A 20544-nucleotide genomic window follows, 5' to 3' on the forward strand; every position below is an offset into this window, starting at 1 on the left:
GAAGAGTAAAAATTAAGAAGGTAAAAAAAGGAATGGCTGCTGTGGGGAGACTCGACGTCTATGACGTCTGTGGGGAGACGCAACGTCTATTGCCACACAGTAATACAAAGTTCATAAAATAAGGTTTACTTTTTGACAAAGGGCCCTGCAACAAGAAATTGACACATGAGGAACAACTGTCTATATTTGCAAAAGATCCACTGAGATCTTCAAATAAAATGACAACTTGTGTCGTTTGTATTTGTCCTTCAGAACAACACACAAAGCATTTTCTGATTCTAAGCTCTAGGACCAACAGGACAAAGTCATTTGCATGTTTGCTGTAGATTTCTTGCTGAATTAGTGTGTACAAATACAAAGACTGAGAAGAACACTCTGCTTTGCTTGAAGATTAACCAAATGATATTGATCAATGGGGGATACAGCTCAGCAACTTGGTGAGAATCAATTAACCCAAGTCATACAGAGTAGTACTCTAATTCTTGGAGAAATTAGATGCACAGAGATTGGCTAAAATCCTATCTGCTGGAAAAAGAACCAGTTATTTTCTTCTTCAAACCCTCAGACCAAATGTAAGTCCTTTGAGGCTAGGTTTGATTAGAATCAAACCTTTTCTATATCCTTCCCACCATGTGACATGTCCAGGCTTCCATTTAATGGAAGTACAAATAGGACAAGATAACAACTATAAACTATATGATCTATAATGATCTACATTTCATTCCACATTCCCAGAAGAGTTTTCCATAAGAACCTTTGAGGAAGTTTTTACATTTTGTCTTATTTAAATGATAAATAAACATCTGATCCTTTGTTCACTGTCACATTTTTCTACAAATCACCAATGCAAACGTGAAACCATCTTCTGATCTGACACAGTTATAACCAAGGTCAGGAGCCAATGTTTAAAGAAACCAAGGTTGACTATTAGAAGGGAATGGGAAACTGCGGACTCCTATCTCTAAGTCCTCCTCAGAGATAGTCCACCACCAGACTAAATTCAAAATTCCTTGGACCTCTAAGTGCTGGTATCTGGTGGTCTGGAGATGTTCCAGACTCTGGGGCATGGAACATAGAACAATGATAATGTTTAGTTAAGGTACTTTAACAGTGTCACATTTTCCTCCAGTGGATGAGCTTAAATGAGACATATGATGCTTTTTTACTTCTTCTCTTTCCTCCAGTGTATTACAGCTTTTCTCCCAATAACACTTCTCCTGAAACACCTCAACACTACTCTGTATAATTGTAATGCCACAATACGTCATATTTGCATTATACAGGCCAAGCAGCAGGTCTGGCACAGTCCCTAACAAAGCCAAGTAAAGCAAGATAGGATGCCAACATTTCTTCTCATGCTGGAAGGGTTAGGGTTAGGGTTAGGTCAATCACAACAAACAGAGGCTGAATAGAGGAGCTGCAGCAATGGACAGTTTGAGGAAAGGGATCCGAGCCTGACAAGAACCCGACAGGCATTCTGTGTCTGGACCTGCCCTGCAACCAGATGCAGTTAAAGTTTTACCCTGTCCCTGACATTATTTGTTGTTAAACTTGTTTTGTATAAAATCTGTCAGGCCAAGGTGACTCAGTCTGTCGGGATTCGGTTGGGTCGGGTATCTGCACTCTTAACACACACCACATGGTTTTATTTTCTTTCGGAGGCTTTCATACACTAATGCCTCTAATTTCTATTTTGTCCATGTCACAGTGGTGCATTTATCACAGAACATTGTTCAGTGAGTGAGTGAGCGAGTTGAATAGATGCTGAGAAGGGCACAGGAATAATGACTCCCCCATGCTCGACTGGCTGGGGCTAATAATAGCTCTATTTTGGTCGTTCTGCTGAATCATGCCCCCTGAATGGGTCATCTCTCTCTCCTCCTGATCTCTGCTCGCTCTCCTCGCTTTCCTCCACACACAAACCCAAAACCCCTCTCCCTCTCCCTCTCCCTCTCCCCCTCTCTTCTTGTCTGCACAGATCCACCCTCCCTGCCTGTCTCTCTCTCTCTCTCTCTCTCTCTCTCTCTCTCTCTCTCTCTCTCTCTCTCTCTCCCCCTCTATCTTACCTCTGCATCTCCGCGCTCTCTTACCTCATCTTCCTCACTTATGCATCAGGAGGAAACACATTTTCTGAATGGACGGCATTGTGCGTCATTAAGCACCCGGAGCAGCAGAATGCTTTTCATAGACCAGATGTGGTTGTGTTTACTGTATATTACTATATATAACACAACCACAATACAGGAAAGGGACAGACTTGAGACCGATCATAGGTGCTTGAGGTTTTGTTTTGATCATAGCGGATCCTCTTTCAAAAAAGGGATGCAAAAGAAAATGCATCCCTATGTTTTCTCTGTAATTGTGTTGTCCAGGCTACAATTAAGTTAGGGTGAAATGCTATTAACTCAATGCCCTAACTTTTTTTTAAAGGAGGGGGCGGGTTTCCATGAGAGATGCAGCTCATTAGAATTCAAAATAGAACCGGTTTCAGTCTCATAAGGACTTCCTTAATTGCCTTGTGTGATGTAAGCTTTTGTAAGACAGGAAAGGAAGCAAAGTTCAGCAGCGTTCACCTCTCTGTCAGGGAAAAGGATAACCCATAACTTAACCTAGAGCGTGACTCACTATTTTTCCTCGTCCGTCCGTCCCCCCCCCCCCCCCCCCCTCTCTTGTTGGCTCAGAGGAACCTGGCACGCTTTCAGCTTTGATCGCAACATGTGAAACACAGCTTGCGCCTCAGATGTTTTGGCCCGTAACTACGCCGAGCGAGCTTTCCTCTCAAAGGCTCGCTCTGAAAATAAAGACCTGTCAAAGCCTAGAAGGCGTTCGTGACCCGTTCCTCAATCCACCTCTTTGTGGAATATCTCCATATTCTCATTTGCACTTGAAAGAGAGTAATCTCCTCTCGTTCTGCCACTAAATGGACAGAATAAGAAGATGGGAGTTGTCAGCCGTGCTCGGGCGGCACGAGCACTGTTGATTACTTCTCGGGGTTTTTTCCCCTATCGTCCACATCTGATGAGAGTCTCGTGTCACAAATGCTCTGATGTTCTCTCTTTTTTTATCGACTTTATTCCATTATTTATCTGTCCTTATTGCCCTTATCCGAGCACTGACAGAACAAGAGAGGAGGAAAGGGGGTTTTTTTTAGCAGCGGACTCATAAAGATTCAAAACACACCTCTCAAACACAAAGTACTCACGCCCTCAAGCGCAGATCAACAGCATGTTCGGGAACAAAAGAGAATTTTAAATGTTGAACTCACCTTGTATAATGTGCCATAAATTAATGCTTATACATAAAAACAAATGGCTTTTAAGCTTCATATTATATCATTAAATGAACTTATATCAGCTCACCACATGCTAATGAGGTCATTAAGTGATGATGGTGCATTCATTAAGCAGTAATATGGAGTGATAGGGTAATTTTTATCCCAGTCGTCTTTTTTTATAACAACTATTGATTTCTGTGCTGCATATTATCAGATGTGGAATATTTCGGCGTATTGTGCTGACAAGGGGGCTTGTAGACACACAACTGTTTGTATCATGGTGAAGGGAAATTACTTTTAAAGCGAAATCAGGCATGAAACAATCTGATTGACAGCAGAATAGGTTCATTTCTTAAAGCATGTGTTTAATAACAGTTATCAGGTGGTGGAGAGAGAAATTTAACAAATGAAAAACGTTTGTTTTTCTTACTTTTTGACATTTCAAAAATGCAAGAGTATCGCTGTCTTTAATGGTAAAAATACGTTGTCATCACTCAGAGTGTCTTTCCACTTTTTCCAGCCATCACCTACACACCCAACTACAAGAAGACCCCCCCTCCGGTCCCCCCGCGCACCACCTCCAAACCCCTCATCTCCATCACAGCCCAGAGCAGCACCGAGTCCACCCAGGACGCGTACCACGATGGGAGGCACCCTCACGGTGGGATGTGGGCCCCCGACGGTCTCAGCCTGGGGTTTGGTCCGGGTCGGGGACTCTACAACTCCACCGACAGCCTGGACAGCGCTAAAGCCGTGACCATAGCCATGGAGGCAGCCGGGGTCATGGCGGGAAAGAGACACCCGTCCACAGACAGCCACAGCTCGGTGCTCACCTGCGACAAGGCCGTCCTGGTGTCCAAGGCCGAGGAGTACCTGAAGACACCTCGATCGTCTATAGGGATACAGGTCAGTCACGGCACTGAGGCTACTTCCTCACTACTTCGTTTTCGTTAAAAGATCTCTGTCCACGTGAGCTTTTTGGCTCTATATGAGTTTTACTATTAACAGCGTATTAACACACCTGAAAATGCATATTAGGTGACTACTCACGCACACTGGGCACACACACGCACATATGGGTGCCCGATCAAGCTTCAAGTTTCAAGAGTTTATTTTCATATGCACAACGATTACATTAAGCAGCCGCTTGCAATGAAATGCTTGGGTCACAGGCTCTCTTGTGGCAATTCTCAGAATATTACAAACAGACAAAAAAAATAAAATAAGATGAAATAGAATATAAAAATGTAAATAGAAATAACATATACATATCTAAATATATATATATATATATATATATATATATATATATATATATATATATATACGCCTGAAGAAAAAAAAGAAAACAATAGTGCAAGTGTGTGGAATAGTGCAAATATGCTAAGGTGCAGAGATGGTGGAATTATGACAGATTGGAGGAGTTAAAAAAGTCTTATGGCCTGGGGGAGGAAACTGTCTGTGAGCCTGGTGGTGCGGGCCCGGATGCTGCGGTACTGTCGGCCAGACGGCAGCAGGCAAAAATGTTTATGGCTGGGGTGAAAGGGGTCTTTGATGATGTGGTTGGTCTTCTTCCTACACCGCTCGGTGAAGAGGTCCTCCATGGATGATGGCGCCAACCTGGTGACGTGTTGAGCAGACTTCACCACCCTGTACACAGGAAGGCATGCCTGTCAAGCAAGATGCAGATAGTTTGTCTCCTACATATGTGAGCTGTTGAACATTGTAAAATGCAACTGTACAACAGTTAGCAAAGACAACAGGGTCAGCGAGGCTTGTAATTGATTATCCATGCTGCTTTATAAACTGGTAGCTCTGGTTGATGCAGGTGGATTTCACCCGGGAAGGGTTGATGTTGATGATTTGTCAGGCTTCTATAGAAGCCTGACAAATCTGCGAAAGCTACGTTGTGACAAAAAGACCCAATCAGCAAGCGGTTGTGTCTACGTCATACTTTCCAACTTTTTCCTGTTTCGACCCGTCCAGACTAAAATACAGCCTCCGAATTTTCAAACGTCAGCGTTTTAGCGGCTCTAAAACTCTGCAGGCGTATTTGTAGCAGCGTGTGGTTATGTAATGATGTGATGCTTACACACACACATACATTCACCTCAGAGACTGTCCTCTTGTTTCAGCCGCTAAAAATAGCAGGAATGACTCATATCACTGCGATCCATCATTTAAGATTCAACTCGTGCGGGAGCAGGTTGTAGTGAATGATAGTTCACACCACGGTTCATTCACTCCTCCTCCACTCACTCCTCCTGTCTCTCCTCCTATCCAGTCTCATTCCCGCTCCCTCTCTCTCCTTCTCTCTTCTTCTTCCCATCGCTTCTTCGTGTCTCTCTCCACCTCCCACTCTACGTGATCTTACCTTGGGTTTGTCTTACTTATTCTTTGATATAATATGAGTCTCCAGTGTTGTTGATCTCATGTCATAGTCTAAAGGTCGCAGAACAGAGAGAGTGGAGTCTGTGGCAGCTCACATCATCACCTTGGGGCCATTTATAGTATGTTATCAAAGCAGAAGGTCAAAGTTACCTTCTGAATTTGAGACTTTAAAAGTCATTCTCTGTCTCCTCTTCATTTCCACTCCTCCACACTCACCCAATTTTTCTTTTCTTTCCCACACATAAATCTATACATTCTCACGCCCAGTCACTTCTTTGCTGACTGTCCAATTTTCTCCGACAGGTGCAAAGGTGAACTCGAGAACCTTTCAGATATTTGAAGGGAGAAAAAAAGCCGACCACTCCATTAATCTCATCCTGGGAGTGTTGCTGGGTACTGTACTGTTCTTGTAGAATAAATCAAGCACACCTTAAAGGGTAATTGCTGCGGGGGTTTTCTTTTTCCAGCCGATGTTGAGAAAGTTGGCTGATGGCCGGGGAATTGGTCTAACACCCAAATTACACCAAAGCCGCTGACTGTCAGACGCTGGCATTGAGGATTCGGCCAGCAAATAAATGATCTCCAAGAAAGTCGATTAATCCCGTTATACTCGCTGCCTTGTATCACATACAAATTTAGGGAGGGTCCAGTAGCACGTTTCACCCCAAGACCTTAAATTACTCTATTACGTGTAAATGTTAGTAATTAAAAATAGCATCCAACCGATTAGTTCTTGTCGACTATTAAAATTATGTACTCTCATTTTCTGCACTCGTTTTTAATCAACTTGTTACTTTTTGTTCTTTGAAATAGATTCCAGATTCCTTCATCCTTGTGGAACCTGGGAAACTTCATCCATCCATTAATATGTCTTATCCTTTGAGATTCATGGTGGGGCTTTAGCCAATTGCGTGAGAGGCAGAGAACAACATAGATAGGTTGCCAGCGTAACACAGGGCTGAAGTATAGAGACAAAAAACATGCATTCACACCTACGGGCAATTTAAAGTCAACAATTAACCTAAACTGCAGTGTTTGGACCGTGGGAGGAATCCGGAGTATCTGGAAAAATTTCACACAGGGAGTTAATGCAAAGTTTACACAGAAAGACCCTTTCCAGCCATGAGGATTAAACCAACAACCTTCCTGCTGTGCCGCCCAGCCTGGGACAAATTATTTCCCTAATTAGGGCGAAGGATTGAGAGAAATTTAAATAAACACAACTACATCTCTGCTGAACTCCAGGTCAAATATAAGTAAATTTCTAACACCTGTGCATATGGCCAAGACACATTACAAACTTCAACACTGCTGACGGATTCTTATACTTTTACTGATGAGAAATAAATTACAGGATTCAACTGAAATGTGTAAAAGTCAAACTCTAAAGGGGACATCACTGGGCCTGGAGATATTTTCACACCTTATATATATATATATATATGTCAAATGATATTTCAACGTGCACTGCTGCTAGATTCAAACTCTGAGCAGGTTGATATTTTTACAGCTTGTCCAGCCATCGATCCCAGACTGTAAAAATGACTTGTTTGTTGAGCCATCACTTGCTTTGCTTGTCTTCAGAATAGATTTGTTTGGCACATCTCAAACTCAGGTCTTCCCAAAAATAATTAGAATTATCAACTTGAAAATAATCAACAATACTTAAATTAAAAGTGCAACTGAGGTAAAGTAAATATGTTTGAATAAGCCTCCCTCTCTATGCTAAACAGTGGAGTGTTTGCACAAAAAAACAGTAAAACCCCAGTGCAGAGGTTGTGTGATTGTAGTGGAAACGTGATCCATTTTTATATCAACTGAATGTAAAAGCAGGTTTCACAGTTACCAGGTTACATTCCTTTGCTGCCTCGTGTAAACATTCAAATCTCCAGCTCATCGTGTTTTCATTCATTTGTCTTACTTGTATCACCAATCCCTCAATGAGCAGATGACTCCGTCTCTTCAGTCCCTCACTCACACACACAGTACCTTCAGGTTCTGTTTCCTGTTAATGATGCTCAGCGTCAGTCATCCAAGGCTGATGCTGCCACCTGACAACACTGATGACTGTTCATTGTTGATTCCAGGACTGCCACATCAAAACCACATGGATACAACACAATTAATCAGGAAGCTTTTGATAAATAACTGGGTCCCAGGCAAGATTCAGTTCAACTCCTCAATGTCAGTCCAGCAATGCTTTGACTGTTGGTTTAATTTTCCACACCACAAAGTTGGTCAAAACCTTTGATGAAACTGAGGTCATGACCTCAGTACTTTCTCTGGGAATTAAAGGGATAGTTCACCCAAAAATGAAAATTCACTCATTATCTATTCACCACTATGCAGATGGAGGGGTCTGTTAGACAGGCCGTTGTTTGTTTATTCGCACAAATAATATGGCATTAAATGCTTTACAGAATATTAGCAATAACTCCAATCTCCAACCCCATCCATGCACAGAATAAAGCAATACGAACAGGAACGGAGGAAACCTTTGTGAATCTCATAAATCTGAAATGAGGAAACCAAAGGCTGGTAAATAAAGATAGATAAAATAATTAAATACCAGAAGAGATGAGAAGAAGATAGCAAAAAACTGAAAATATTATAGATCAAATAATAATAGTACCCCTCTGTTTCCATGCAGGAGCAGCTCTGTCTGACTTTGTTTGGTTGCCATTTCACTAGATTGGATGGCAATAATGTGCTGCAGCAAGCGACCCTATAGGGACTTATCAAGTATTGATTTATCTTCACTGCAGATTCGGTTGACCTCATCATATCAGTCAGTCTGCTTCACCTGCTACAGGAAGGACTGTATAATTAACTTGAATTAACCTGCCTCTGTATTGATCTGCAGTTTTTTATCTTTAAACGCCTTTTGATCTTTTCTCCCTGAACATGTCTCCTCTTCATTAATCCTTGGAGAGCATTAAATCAACGTTAAGGCAGCGACTTGTCTGTTTTCCGAGGCGCTGATTGATTTATTATACTAAAATAGATTTAATTGGAGCCATAATGAGGTTATGTGAAAAACAAGTCAAAGCTTTTAACCTCAAACGCAGTCACTGGCTGAAAAAAGTCACTATAGGTGGTGTTTAGTTGTTAGTTTGAGACAAAAAGCTCAGTGGCTCTGTTCGGGTTTCTGCTGATGCTCGCTGTTTCCACACCTGTGCTTATGTTGTGACTGTGATTACTGATGTTGCATGTATATATATATATATATATATATATGTATGTGAGTGTGTGTGTGTGTGTGTGTGTGTGTGTGTGTGTGTGTGTGTGTGTGTGTGTGTGTGTGTCTGAGAGAGTGTGTGCCTGCATGCCAGTGTGTCCCAGGGTACGTACACCACCGCATCTACAGGATGGGTAAACCTATTGGACATAAATCTCCCAGCCTCCTGGATATTTTGTCTTCCATGATCCATCCATCACAGACATGAAACCCATTCTATTCTCATGTTGTGGACTCTTCGCTCTGCCTCTAACACAAAGTAATGGAGGACGCCTCGCCGAGCGGCTCCGCACTCATTTCCTCGCCGCTAACAGCTTCCCTCCAGCGTCCTGACAGAATACAAAATGGCTCCCCCACAAAAAAGTCACTCCCCCAGCTTTAGCACTGACCACTCCAAACTGAAGATAGAGTTGACATTTCTCTGTAACAGAAACATGTCCTATTTGAAGTGGTGCCTTTGACTCACTCTCTTAGTCATAAAAACACATTGAGCTGAAGATGTATGAATGTCAGCCGCTCTAAAGGCCTCATGCTGACTTTTCTGGATGTGGCCTGTATTCATTCTGGTGAAACAGGCATAACTCTCCCTGTATGACAGAAAAACACTGGTTTATTTTTATTAAAACTCATGCTATTACAAAATCACAATATATATATAAGAAGTGTTTTCAGCAAGAGCTACTTTTAAAATAAAAGAAAGTGCACATTGCGTCCTACCAGCGAGCATATCAGCCCGATCAAATTTTTGATTTGCAAAGTGTTTGTGATATAGTCAAATTGATAAAAGGCTCACTGGGAACTGAATAGGGAAAGATTAAAATGACAAAAAGAGAGGCTTAAGACAGCAAAGATTGTGACAGTAAGCAGCAGGAAATTTTGAGCGGAGCGGGCAGCGATTAACAGTCTGTGAGTCGGGGGCTGCTGGGTCAGGAGCTCCGGCCTCGAGGGCCAGAGAGGGTCAGATCATTTTTCTGTTGCATTCTCTTTTTAGCCACTTGGAGGCAGAAGTGCAAGACGCACACACAACATTGGCAATATGTCTGTGGAGATCCTCAGTCATCCAGGTTTAACTCAACCAAGTCCATGTCCGTGACCTGTTGGATTTCAAAATATACACTCATCAGTCCGTCTGGAGTCGTTTACATTATAACAAATTGCGTGTCATGTCAAATTTGCTCTAACGTGATTTTGGAAAAAGTTACAATAATGGAGCAACGCTTGACCTTTGTTTATTTGCTCATCATTCCGATCATATCTATGTTATCATATCCGGAGTAAGGATTTAGTCAGAAACACTAACATGTTCTCCTGCTGCAATAAACATTTGTAAACGGGAGTTGTCTGACTGAACTAAAATGCTACGTGCATTCAAACTAACACACAAAACAAAAGGGACATCTTGCCAGAGGTAAACAATTCTGCATTCAGAAACAATGGTTGAGTTGTGTTTGGATCTGCACCAAATTGACAATCATAAACATCCGTACCATAAACAAAAACAGTAAAGTATTGGGCTATGAGCTGAGAGATGGTACAAAGTTCCACAAAGCAAACAAGAGCTGCAGGGACAGGTGATAATTGTGTGAATTTATTATTGTAAAAAAAACACATATTTATCTGATCCATAAGTCATATTTAAATACTGATTAGTACAACATATATCCTGGGGGCCTAAGGTACATCTTCAACAATGAAAACTGTATCAACAGCCAAAATATTCTTACCCTAATTTTTGCTTCTTTTATTTTTTGTCAAAAAACCATTGACCTGAATTATAGAGAAATTATAATTGCACTGTAGCATAAACAGATCAATGAGAAAAAATCTGTTTTTTTTAGACTTTATATACTGTGCAGTGTAGCATACAGCTCCTCCTCCATCAATTTGATATTAATTATACTGTGGAAATCCTCTGCAGGAAACCTCTTCCATCTTGTTGCCTTTGCAGCCTCCATAAATCATGCAGTGTTTGTACTTTCTGACAGCCTCTGTTCAGTTAAGGTGCTCTGTCCAGTCCCAAACCAATAAACCCAGTAACACCAGGGAATGGTAGCTCACATAATGAGAAGCACTGTTGCTTTGTATCATTTCTTCATATTAGGTGGAAGCAGCCACCGACTCCGAATCGGAAAGCAAAAGCTCACCGGAGTACCACTCTGTTGGGATCCAGGTAGAAGATGATAAGAAAGGGTGAGATAATAATTTAAACCTTATTAGAGAAGCAGAATGTTTGTTGTTTACCCAACTGCCGCTGCCATTATCTGTCATCTTGGCCTGTGTGTGTGAACTGCATCCCTTTACAGACAGGGCAGGTTCAAGCGCTCCAACAGTGTGACTGCAGCTGTGCAGGCTGACATGGAGCTGGAGTGCTTCCCCACCATGGAGGACAAAGGCCTGCAGTTCGGCGGGGGCTTCCAGCGCCACTCGGAGCCCAGCACCCCCACGCAGTACGGGGCGGTGCGAACCGTACGCACCCAGGGACTCTTCAGCTACCGCGAGGACTACCGTACCCCCAGTGAACCCCCCAGCCCCAGGGAGACGACCAGCGAGGCCACATGGCAGCTGGAGCCCCCCTCCCAGCGGGAGAGCGCAGTCTCGTCAGTGGAGTCGGGCAGGGCGTCCCCCTCCCTGCGGAGGGACGGGAGCTGGTTCATGCAACTGCTTCACACGGAGACCAAGAGGATAGAGGGCTGGTGTAAAGAGATGGAGGCCGAGGCTGAAGAGAACGACCTGTCAGAGGACAGTGAGTTGTCTGCTATAAAACTTCACATATTTGTGCGCTTGTGGGTGTGTGTGTGTGTGTGTGTGTGTGTGTGTGTGTGTGTGTGTGTGTGTGTGTGTGTGTGTTGTACAATATTTGACATGCTGTGTGTGTCTTTCAGTCCTAGGGAAGATCCGAAGTGCAGTGGGAAGCGCTCAGCTGCTCATGTCTCAGAAATTCCAGCAGTTCTATTGGCTGTGTCAGCAAAACCTGGTGAGAACCCAACCACAGAGTGTGTGAGAATATTCTGTCTGAACCGATTTGTCTCCAACAACCTCCTTGAAGTATCTTACAATTGACAGCATTATTTCAGACTCAAATACCCAGTCAGCTGTCTCACCTGATTACAGAGACTGTGTTTGTTTAATTTTTTTATACCCCAGACACAATCAGATCTTTTATATATATTTATCGCTAATCAAATATATCAATAACAGCAAAAGAGATGAAGAAAAAAATGTGTGTCCTGGCACATCTGCATTACACATACTGAAAACAAGGGTCAGTAAGTCATGTTTATCTTTCAATAATAATAATAACTATAACAATAATAATCATCACCTTCATAATCATACATCAAAAAAACTCAATTTATAAAGCGCCTTTCCAAGCACAGTTACAAGGTCATCTACAGGTTATCGAAGAATTGAAAGCAAACAAGAGGAATAATTAAAAGCCAATTAAAGATCAAACAGAATTAGAGCACAATGTTATGGATGAGAAAAGAGTGAAATGGAATTAAATAAAACATGATAGAATTATTATTATCGGAATAGTCGGTAAAGGCTTGGTTACCTTGGTTACCAGACAAATAGCGAGGCATCCAAGGAAAAAGTTTAAAGATATTTGAGGTTATACGTGAATTTATCTCTCATCTATTTATCTATCAATGCAAAACTAATGTCGAGGAATAAGTAGAAAAGTTTAAATAAAGCTACTCCATTTGACTTTCTCAGAGAACATCACATCTGAATTTTAAGTGATGAGAAGAGATATTTGTTTTTATTGTTTGCAATGTGAGGAAAAATGTCAAGATAAAAGATATGCACGTGTTATGAAAATCAACTTTTTACCTTTGTTCTCCAGCCTTCAATACAAATGTTATGCTTTAACAAACCGAATCAAAACCCCCTGAATATATCATTGATTGTGGAAAGCTGCACTACTGAGAATCGATATCTCGGACATTTATAGGTGACCTGAACGTTGTTTTGAAAATGAACATTACGTGAGCGCGGATGTGTGTGTGTGTGTGTGTGCGCGTGTGTGCGTGTGTGTGTGTGTGTGTGTGTGTGTGTGTTGTGGGGGGAGGAGATGAGAGAAAAAGCGATTTTAAATAGACCTAAATATCCAGACGGCAGCTGCTCTAAGAAACACATACAGGGTGTGGGATGCTCTGCCTCACATTTTTATTGCACTATTCACCAACTGGTTTTATTGATCCCAGCCAAATGCCCAATATTTCACATTAGGTCGGTGCGGAGTCATGAGGTATAGTGATGCCGTTTTCGCATCAGAAACTGCTCATTCAGGGGGAGTTGAAATGGCGCAGGGATTAGATGTAGTGAAGGAGCCTTTTAAACTGAGTCAAGCCCTCTGCTAGTTCACTAAAACAGCTTTTTCATTCCAAACAGCTGCAATATTTCCCCACATAACAAACACATGAAGAACAAATTTGTGAAATTAAAGTTCTCAAACCGGCAGCTTTAAAACATGTTTAACTGTGTTTCATCACCCATCGACCTCTTGGATCGACTTTAAATAAAGTTTGACTTCAACGCTGCTTTAAAAACAGAGTCTGTGTGGAGCTCCAGGATTAAAAGCACACAACACTGTCAACAGCCGCAGCTTAAAACTTACAGACTCCTCCTGAATCCGTCACCTCTGGATGTTCAGAGCGTTATGACTTCTGAGAACTGTTTGCAGAACATCATGAGTTCGGGGGTCAGAATAAAACTGAATAAGTGCGGAGGCAGTGCTACGGTAATTACAGGGAACAGAAATGTGTTCTAATTTTCCCTTATTTTCCCTTAAATGATGGATATTATCATGAGTCTATTTAAAATCTAGTGGTTTTTAAGCCTCCATGCAGACAACAGCCAGTGGCCACAGGCAGTTTGTTCAAATTACTTAAGATTTTGTATAAATGTTCAGTTGGACTCAAAGATGAAGTGATTATATTTTGGCAGTCAAAGGTCAAGGTCACAGACCTCATGTGCTTGAGAACTTGAAATATCAGAAACACCTAAAAGGAATTTCATCACATCTGGCACAAACATTCACTTGGACTCACACAGGATGACCTGATTAGAATTTGGGTTATCAAAGCTCAAAAGTTAACCTCACACATCACCTTTTGTGTCTCATGAAATTGAACATCACCATTAATGAATGTTACCTTAAGACCTCAGGAAAAATGGACTCACAGATTAACTGATTATCTTTAGGTGGTCAAAGTTCAAGGTCATGGTTGGAATTCACAAAACATGTGTTCTGCCCTCAAGAATTTCTTCACATTTTGACCAGTTGTCAATCGGACTTAAAGGTTCAGTGTGTAGAATTTAGTGACATCTAGTGGTGAAGATACATGTTGACGCTGATTACCGCTCACCTCACCCTCCCCTTCCAAACATGAGAGACAATCTGTGGTAACCTTCAGTTGTCATTAAAACTCAAAAGGGGTTTAGTTTGTCCAGCCTGGGCTACTGTAAAAACCATTGCGGCCTCCATAGAGAGGACCTGCTCTCGATGTGAATATAAAGTATTTAAATATAAAAGGCTCATTCTAGGATAAAGAAAACAACAATTTGTACAATTTAGATGAAACACACTAGTGAAAACATTACTAGGATTATTTTATATTTAATTTCTGCCAATAGATCCCTTTCACCTTTTTCTTACACACTGAATCTTTAAAGGTGAATTGACTAGATTTTAGTGGCATTACCACCATGCTGTCAATCTGTCGAACCATCCGACTGCAGCACCCTAGCCCAGCCACCAAGTCTTAACAGCACAGGGTTTAGAGTGTGATGTAGGTCTGGGGTTACAGAGTCGTCACGCTCATCACACACGTCGAACATGACAGACACCAATTCTCCTGACTTGAGACAAATAAATCAGAGAGACTGGAGCACTGAGTCGAGTGGAACACTTGGACAGCTTAATTATACACCGTGTGATTACTGCTCTGTTTCTTAGTAACAGTGAAAAACCTCATGTACTCAATTGTCCATCGTTCATACAGAACGTAAAGTTGTGACATTGGTATTATAACCATTGTTACAGAATCTGTGTGATTCACATCAGAGTTGTATCATAGCTCCTTACCAGCCACAGTGTCTCTTTGTAAATCAACTGAGAATGAGGGAACAAAGCCCCATTATACAACTGCACACATTAAACTAATTACAGATTTTACAGCTGTGATATTTGATGTTGAGATATTAATGTGTGCAGCGCAGAGCAAAATGTAAACCACAGACTTTGATTTCTGGATAAACAGAAATTCCTGTTTTTGTTTCAGGCCCTAAAGCTACTGGGTGTTTTTCTAATTACATTAATAGCAATATCTTTATATCAATGAACCAGATGATGCTAGGTGTTTGTGTATTGTCTTGTCTTTGGGGTTGTCTCTGCTTAACGTCTGATTGCCCCTATTTGGTTTGGGTTTTTAAACAATGGAAAAAGAATTGACTGAATTAATGGAAGAAAATCAGAAAGTAAAGACAAAAGGTGGAATTAGACCTGTTACCTGAACTGAAATGGCCCTCCTGTAGAGCGCATACTTCCACCATGGCCCCTTATATTCAATCAAGTAGCACCAATTTCCTAAATGTGCTTGAATTTTTCATCAAGATCCATAAAATATTCCCTGGGAAAACAGTCGAAATGTTGAATCTTGCAATGAAAGTGAAAGACTCCATCTGTTCCTCTCTGACCTCATCCCACATCAAGTTCCATGGAAATCCGTCCAGTTGTTTTTGTGTCATACTGCTTCCAAACAAACAAACAAACAATCAACCAAATGGAAAGGGGTGCTCTTCATTCTGATGTTCATTTCATTTCAGCAGTCGAGTGATGAACAGGACCAAACTGACAAAAGCAGTTTATTACTTCTGAACTCATCTGAGAAAATATTGTTGTTACCCTTCATTTCAAGCAAAAGCCTCCAACCTTGTGTATCCATGCCTATTTTGATGAGTCTGATAAGGACCTCTAGTGGATCTAAGGATAAGTGCACTACTGACTTAATCCATATACTCTATGAGTATGTGTTTCTAATTTCTATGTGTGTACCATTGCTGATTGTGTTTTGATTTTTGGACTACAGACACTGAACCATTATTGTCACCACAGACACCGGCACCATATTTTTGTACCGTAACTCCTCTCACCCGTATCTCTTGCAGGACCCCAGTGCCATGCCGCGGCCCACCTCTCAGGACCTGGCCGGCTTCTGGGACCTGCTGCAGCTCTCCGTCGACGATGTCACCATGAAGTTTGACCAGCTGCAGCTCATCAAGAACAACAACTGGAGGCCCGGCGACAGCCCGGAGAAGAAGGGGAGGAGCCTCCCCGGCACGGTGAGCCCTGAACCCAGTCAACTTTCAAACACATTTCAGTATGGATGTAGCTCCTGCCTCAAAGTGTTACTGCTCTGTCAGCTGCATGTGTGTTGTACACAGTGATAGTGACCAAAGTAGAGACTGAATTTATTCAATGTTATTTATTATTGTTATTATTTAACAATAATAATTGTTTAACAATATTTAACAATAATTGTTATTTACTGATAAATGGAGGAAATAGTCAGTATTTTTAAATTACGATAATTATTATTGTTGTTATTATTATTATTATTATTATTATTATTATTATTATTATTATTCATATCAAGCAACTAGTCAAGAAGCTTGAAACAAAATTAATTACATTTATTTTTTTATTTATGCATGAAGGGTTGATAAATTTGGAGCCGGAGAAGGTCTTTTAACATGTGTCTCACTCTAGAATATTTTATATATTCCTTCTTTGGAGATCTACTCTTTCAAATACACATCTAATGTGCAATTTAATGACCTTTGATTTGATCAATAATTATTTTGTCTTTTTACATTTTATTTTGCAAATATCTTTGTATATTGTCTATTTTTATTTTTGTATCTATATTGATTATAATTTGGGCTTTTCTCTTACTCAAGATTAGATTTTCCCAAAAGAAATATTATAAGCCCCCTGGAAGGATTTAAAAAATAACAATGATTTGCATACAGTGTCTTAGGAAAAAGTGTACAACCACCACAAAGTTATTATCTATTCTTCTTCTTAAAGCCCCCAGCTCCACTACCAAAGAAGACAGTTCGACAGAGGAGTTTGGTGACAAGGGAGAAATCCTTGGACCTCCCAGACAGGCACCGACAGGAGGCCCGGCGGCGGCTCATGGCGGCCAAGCGGGCGGCCTCCTTTCGGCAGGACTCGGCCTCGGAGCGAGCGGACAGCATCGAGATCTATATTCCTGAGGCTCAGACCAGACTTTGAGAGGATAGGGTCAGGGGTCAACATGTCTCCCTGCTCCACACGTTTAAACAACTTTAAAACTAGCCTTTTTCTAGACTGCTATTCTCTCTACTCTTCCTTTATCCATCTGTAGCCATCCTCAATATCCATCGCCATAGATCTGTAGGATGAGCCGATCCTCCTCTCCCATTGCCAGAGTGTGTGTTAGCAGGAATAAATGTCTGACACGGTTGTGTTTCTCCGTGGTTTGCTGGTGATCTCGATGCCCAGCCTACAAGCGCTCTCTCTCATCCAACCTCCTGGATGGGTACATCTGTAGTTTTTCAGCATTTGCAAAGTGCCATTCAAAAAGTGCAGCTTTGAAAACCTACCAGCAACCAGGCCTTTGAGCTCAAATGAGTAAATGAGAGAAATTCTATTTATTTCAAGTTGTTCGAAAACGGTCAAAGTCAGTAAACCTTCAGTATTTTTAGATGATGAAAAGTTAGATGGTGGCAGTTGTTTCTCTGTACTTTTTTTGGAGTAAATGTTAATTACAGGATAAATATCACAGAATTGTTGTAAGTTCTAAACTTTGAAAAGTGCCAATGCTTGAAATACCTCAACTATGTGCATGTGGGACTGATCACCCATTCAAGGTTATTCAGGCAGCCCTTATAAGCTCTGAACTGGTCAGTGTTGAAAAATGCAGCTTTCTACCCTATCTGGTTGTTCTCAAACATTGTTTCATGGTCTGGACTGGTGGAAGAACGACATCCATCAGCTCATTAACATGCACATTTCAATCTGCTCTCCTAATATATCTCATGCTCCTGTCATGCCAACTTTTAAATACGGACATTTGCTTGAAGCAGAAAACATGCAAGTCTCGTGCCAACACCTGCATCATTTCATTGCAGTAGGAAAATAAACTATGAAGATTTGTGTAACTCCTTAGTTAAAAAATGTGTAGACAAATGCACTTATGCACTTATTACAATTCTCTCTATTTCCAAGGGAAATGTATATACCCAAGTTCACAATAGTACTGTTGTATTTTTTAAATTGTGAGCGGGAAGAATATTCATTGTGTTTATTTTTTCCCCACACATCCGCTGCTTCCCTGCCCTCTCTATTGCTTTGGACAAATCAGGATCTGTCGCAGCTTCATCACACACACACAGACACACACATAAAACTGTGTTTTCATTGAATACACTTCTCTCAGGCCCTTACAACTAGTGCCCCCAGCCACAGTTAATGAGAAGTGATGGAAAAATACTATCAAAACATAAACAAAATATCTGCATGTTAGTTTCTTTAATTAAAGAGCTTTGCAATGTTCATTTTTTTTTAAAAGTTTTGCGTTGCTGAAAGTCCAAAGAAGCAGAATTTTAACTGTGCTGACTCAATCAAGAAAACTCTGAGAAGTAATGAAAAATAATTAGGTCAAAGGGACTCGAGAGGGCTGGAAGAAGTGAGTCCCCAAATCTAAAAATTGCATATCTTCTGTTGAAAGGAAACACGAGTCACAGTGTGTAGCTGTGCAGACCCATGTGTGATATCTTAACATTTAAATATCTGACTATGATGTAGTTTATTGAGATATTATTTGCCATGGATAACCATGGTAATGCTGAGATCGGCTCTGGTTGCACCAGCTCTTTGTAAATGTAACCTTTAGTTATCACAAGTGTTAGATGAAGTGGACATTTCCACATATATTACAATTGGATGCACAATGTAAACTACCTGCCTGGTGTAACTGCAACCTAGCTAATTGACAAGCCAATGCTAGCTTAGTTTACGTGACAAGTTCAGATTTAAGCGTGAATGTACCTGAAATGTCTTCACTATACTGTGTCTGACTGATAAGAGCGATTGACCGGGAAGCGTCACCAACCGGATGTTGCGTGCTTGTTCTAAGACATGATTTCATCTATTCTTTAGTATTTTGCTGCAAAACAGAACACACGACGTTGGTCCTCGTGTTCTTTACCAGGCTTAAAGGGACTTCTTTGGCGATATATATTGAATTTACCATGCTAGCTACTTTTCCTAGAATCATAAAGGCCTAAGGAGACACATTTTTGCACTACAACTCAATTTAATAAATGAATGATGAAATAAAATCACCCCATAGATTCTAAAAACTCAGGAGGGACATGAGGGACATGGAGATGGATTTACGAATTCCTGGTGCAACCCATATCCTGGTATGTGACACGGTAGTACGAAAAACACTAAAGTTGCGAGGCTTGAATTAACGTGTCTCCACTTGTCACAGTTTACTCCCAGGTATAAAAAATAAGCTAGTCTTGAGCAGAGGCCAAAACTCTGCTGCTCTTTCTTCTGCATCGCCAAGCTAAAGACTGTAGTCTGTTGGTAAAAACTTTGAATAATCAATCAACTAAATGGTGCTGCTTTTTATTTAATCAATACAGTATTTGACAAACAATCAATGCGACACAGTGTCCTGTTACCAGATCGATACATCACTTAAAACTCTATTTTTATGACTATTTTTGGTTGATTAATTGTGCCAGTGTGCCACTGGCATCATTAAGCGTTGGACCAGGGAGATTCATCATAGAGCATTAACAAGAAAAGTACACTTCTGTGAATTGTAGCTCACGCAGAGATACAAATAGTCCCTGTGTCATCAGCACTCAGTTGAAACATATGTTAGATACCATAGCATTTCATTTAACTTTTTGTGCTACAGATTGTATTTTTGATAAATACAATCCTAATTTTTTAACCATATAGGCTCTTTGGTAAATTTAAGAAGACACAAAACAAAAAAGGCTCTGAATCCTTCAGATGAGTTCAAACCGACTTTTTCAACCATTTTCAGTTGCCCTTGATTCAACTTTGACCAGAATGACAGAAAATCTCTTCCGACGTCAACTTTTCACTACATCAGAATGGAATGTTCACTTTTAATTTATCATCAACTCTTGTAGCAGAACTCAGACGATACATTTCAGAGAACTAAGAAATATCGCCAAGTAACCAAATTCATCAGTAGAGTGTTTCTGATATGTCATGCCATTCTTCAGTTTAAATAAAACACACACACACACACACACACACACACACTCATCTATATCTCTGCCCTTTTGTCCATACAGAGGCAGGGACCTTTAACAGCATGACAGCAGGTTTCTGGAAAGCGTCTGGGTGTGTGATGCCAGGCAGTTGGCAGAGCTGCGACTTTCCCCTGCTGTTGCCACAGTGGCAGGCAGACGGGGTAGAGACAGACTCGGCCTGACATATGCTGGCTTAGAGGAGACGAGAGCTCCGCACTGAGCCCCAAACCGCTGCTGTTGTGTAGCTGCGAGGCTGTTTCTGTGTGACGCGCTGGGCTGGGTATTTTTT

At 41.1% G+C, this 20544-nt stretch overlaps 1 protein-coding gene across 1 annotated transcript in view; it reads left to right on the forward strand.

The window, feature by feature from the left end:
- Positions 1 to 17205, forward strand: part of dlgap2a (discs, large (Drosophila) homolog-associated protein 2a) — a 52988-nt gene extending 35783 nt beyond the window's left edge. Inside the window, exons 6-11 of the mRNA XM_061082869.1 lie at positions 3795 to 4180; positions 11005 to 11093; positions 11207 to 11646; positions 11786 to 11877; positions 16077 to 16250; positions 16999 to 17205. Of these exons, the coding sequence (XP_060938852.1) occupies positions 3795 to 4180; positions 11005 to 11093; positions 11207 to 11646; positions 11786 to 11877; positions 16077 to 16250; positions 16999 to 17205 (1388 nt within the window). The remainder of the gene's footprint in view (positions 1 to 3794; positions 4181 to 11004; positions 11094 to 11206; positions 11647 to 11785; positions 11878 to 16076; positions 16251 to 16998) is intronic.
- The last annotated feature ends 3339 nt before the right edge of the window (positions 17206 to 20544 follow it).

This window comes from Limanda limanda, chromosome 12, assembly GCF_963576545.1.
Source record: "Limanda limanda chromosome 12, fLimLim1.1, whole genome shotgun sequence".
In the NCBI taxonomy this organism is placed as follows: domain Eukaryota; kingdom Metazoa; phylum Chordata; class Actinopteri; order Pleuronectiformes; family Pleuronectidae; genus Limanda; species Limanda limanda.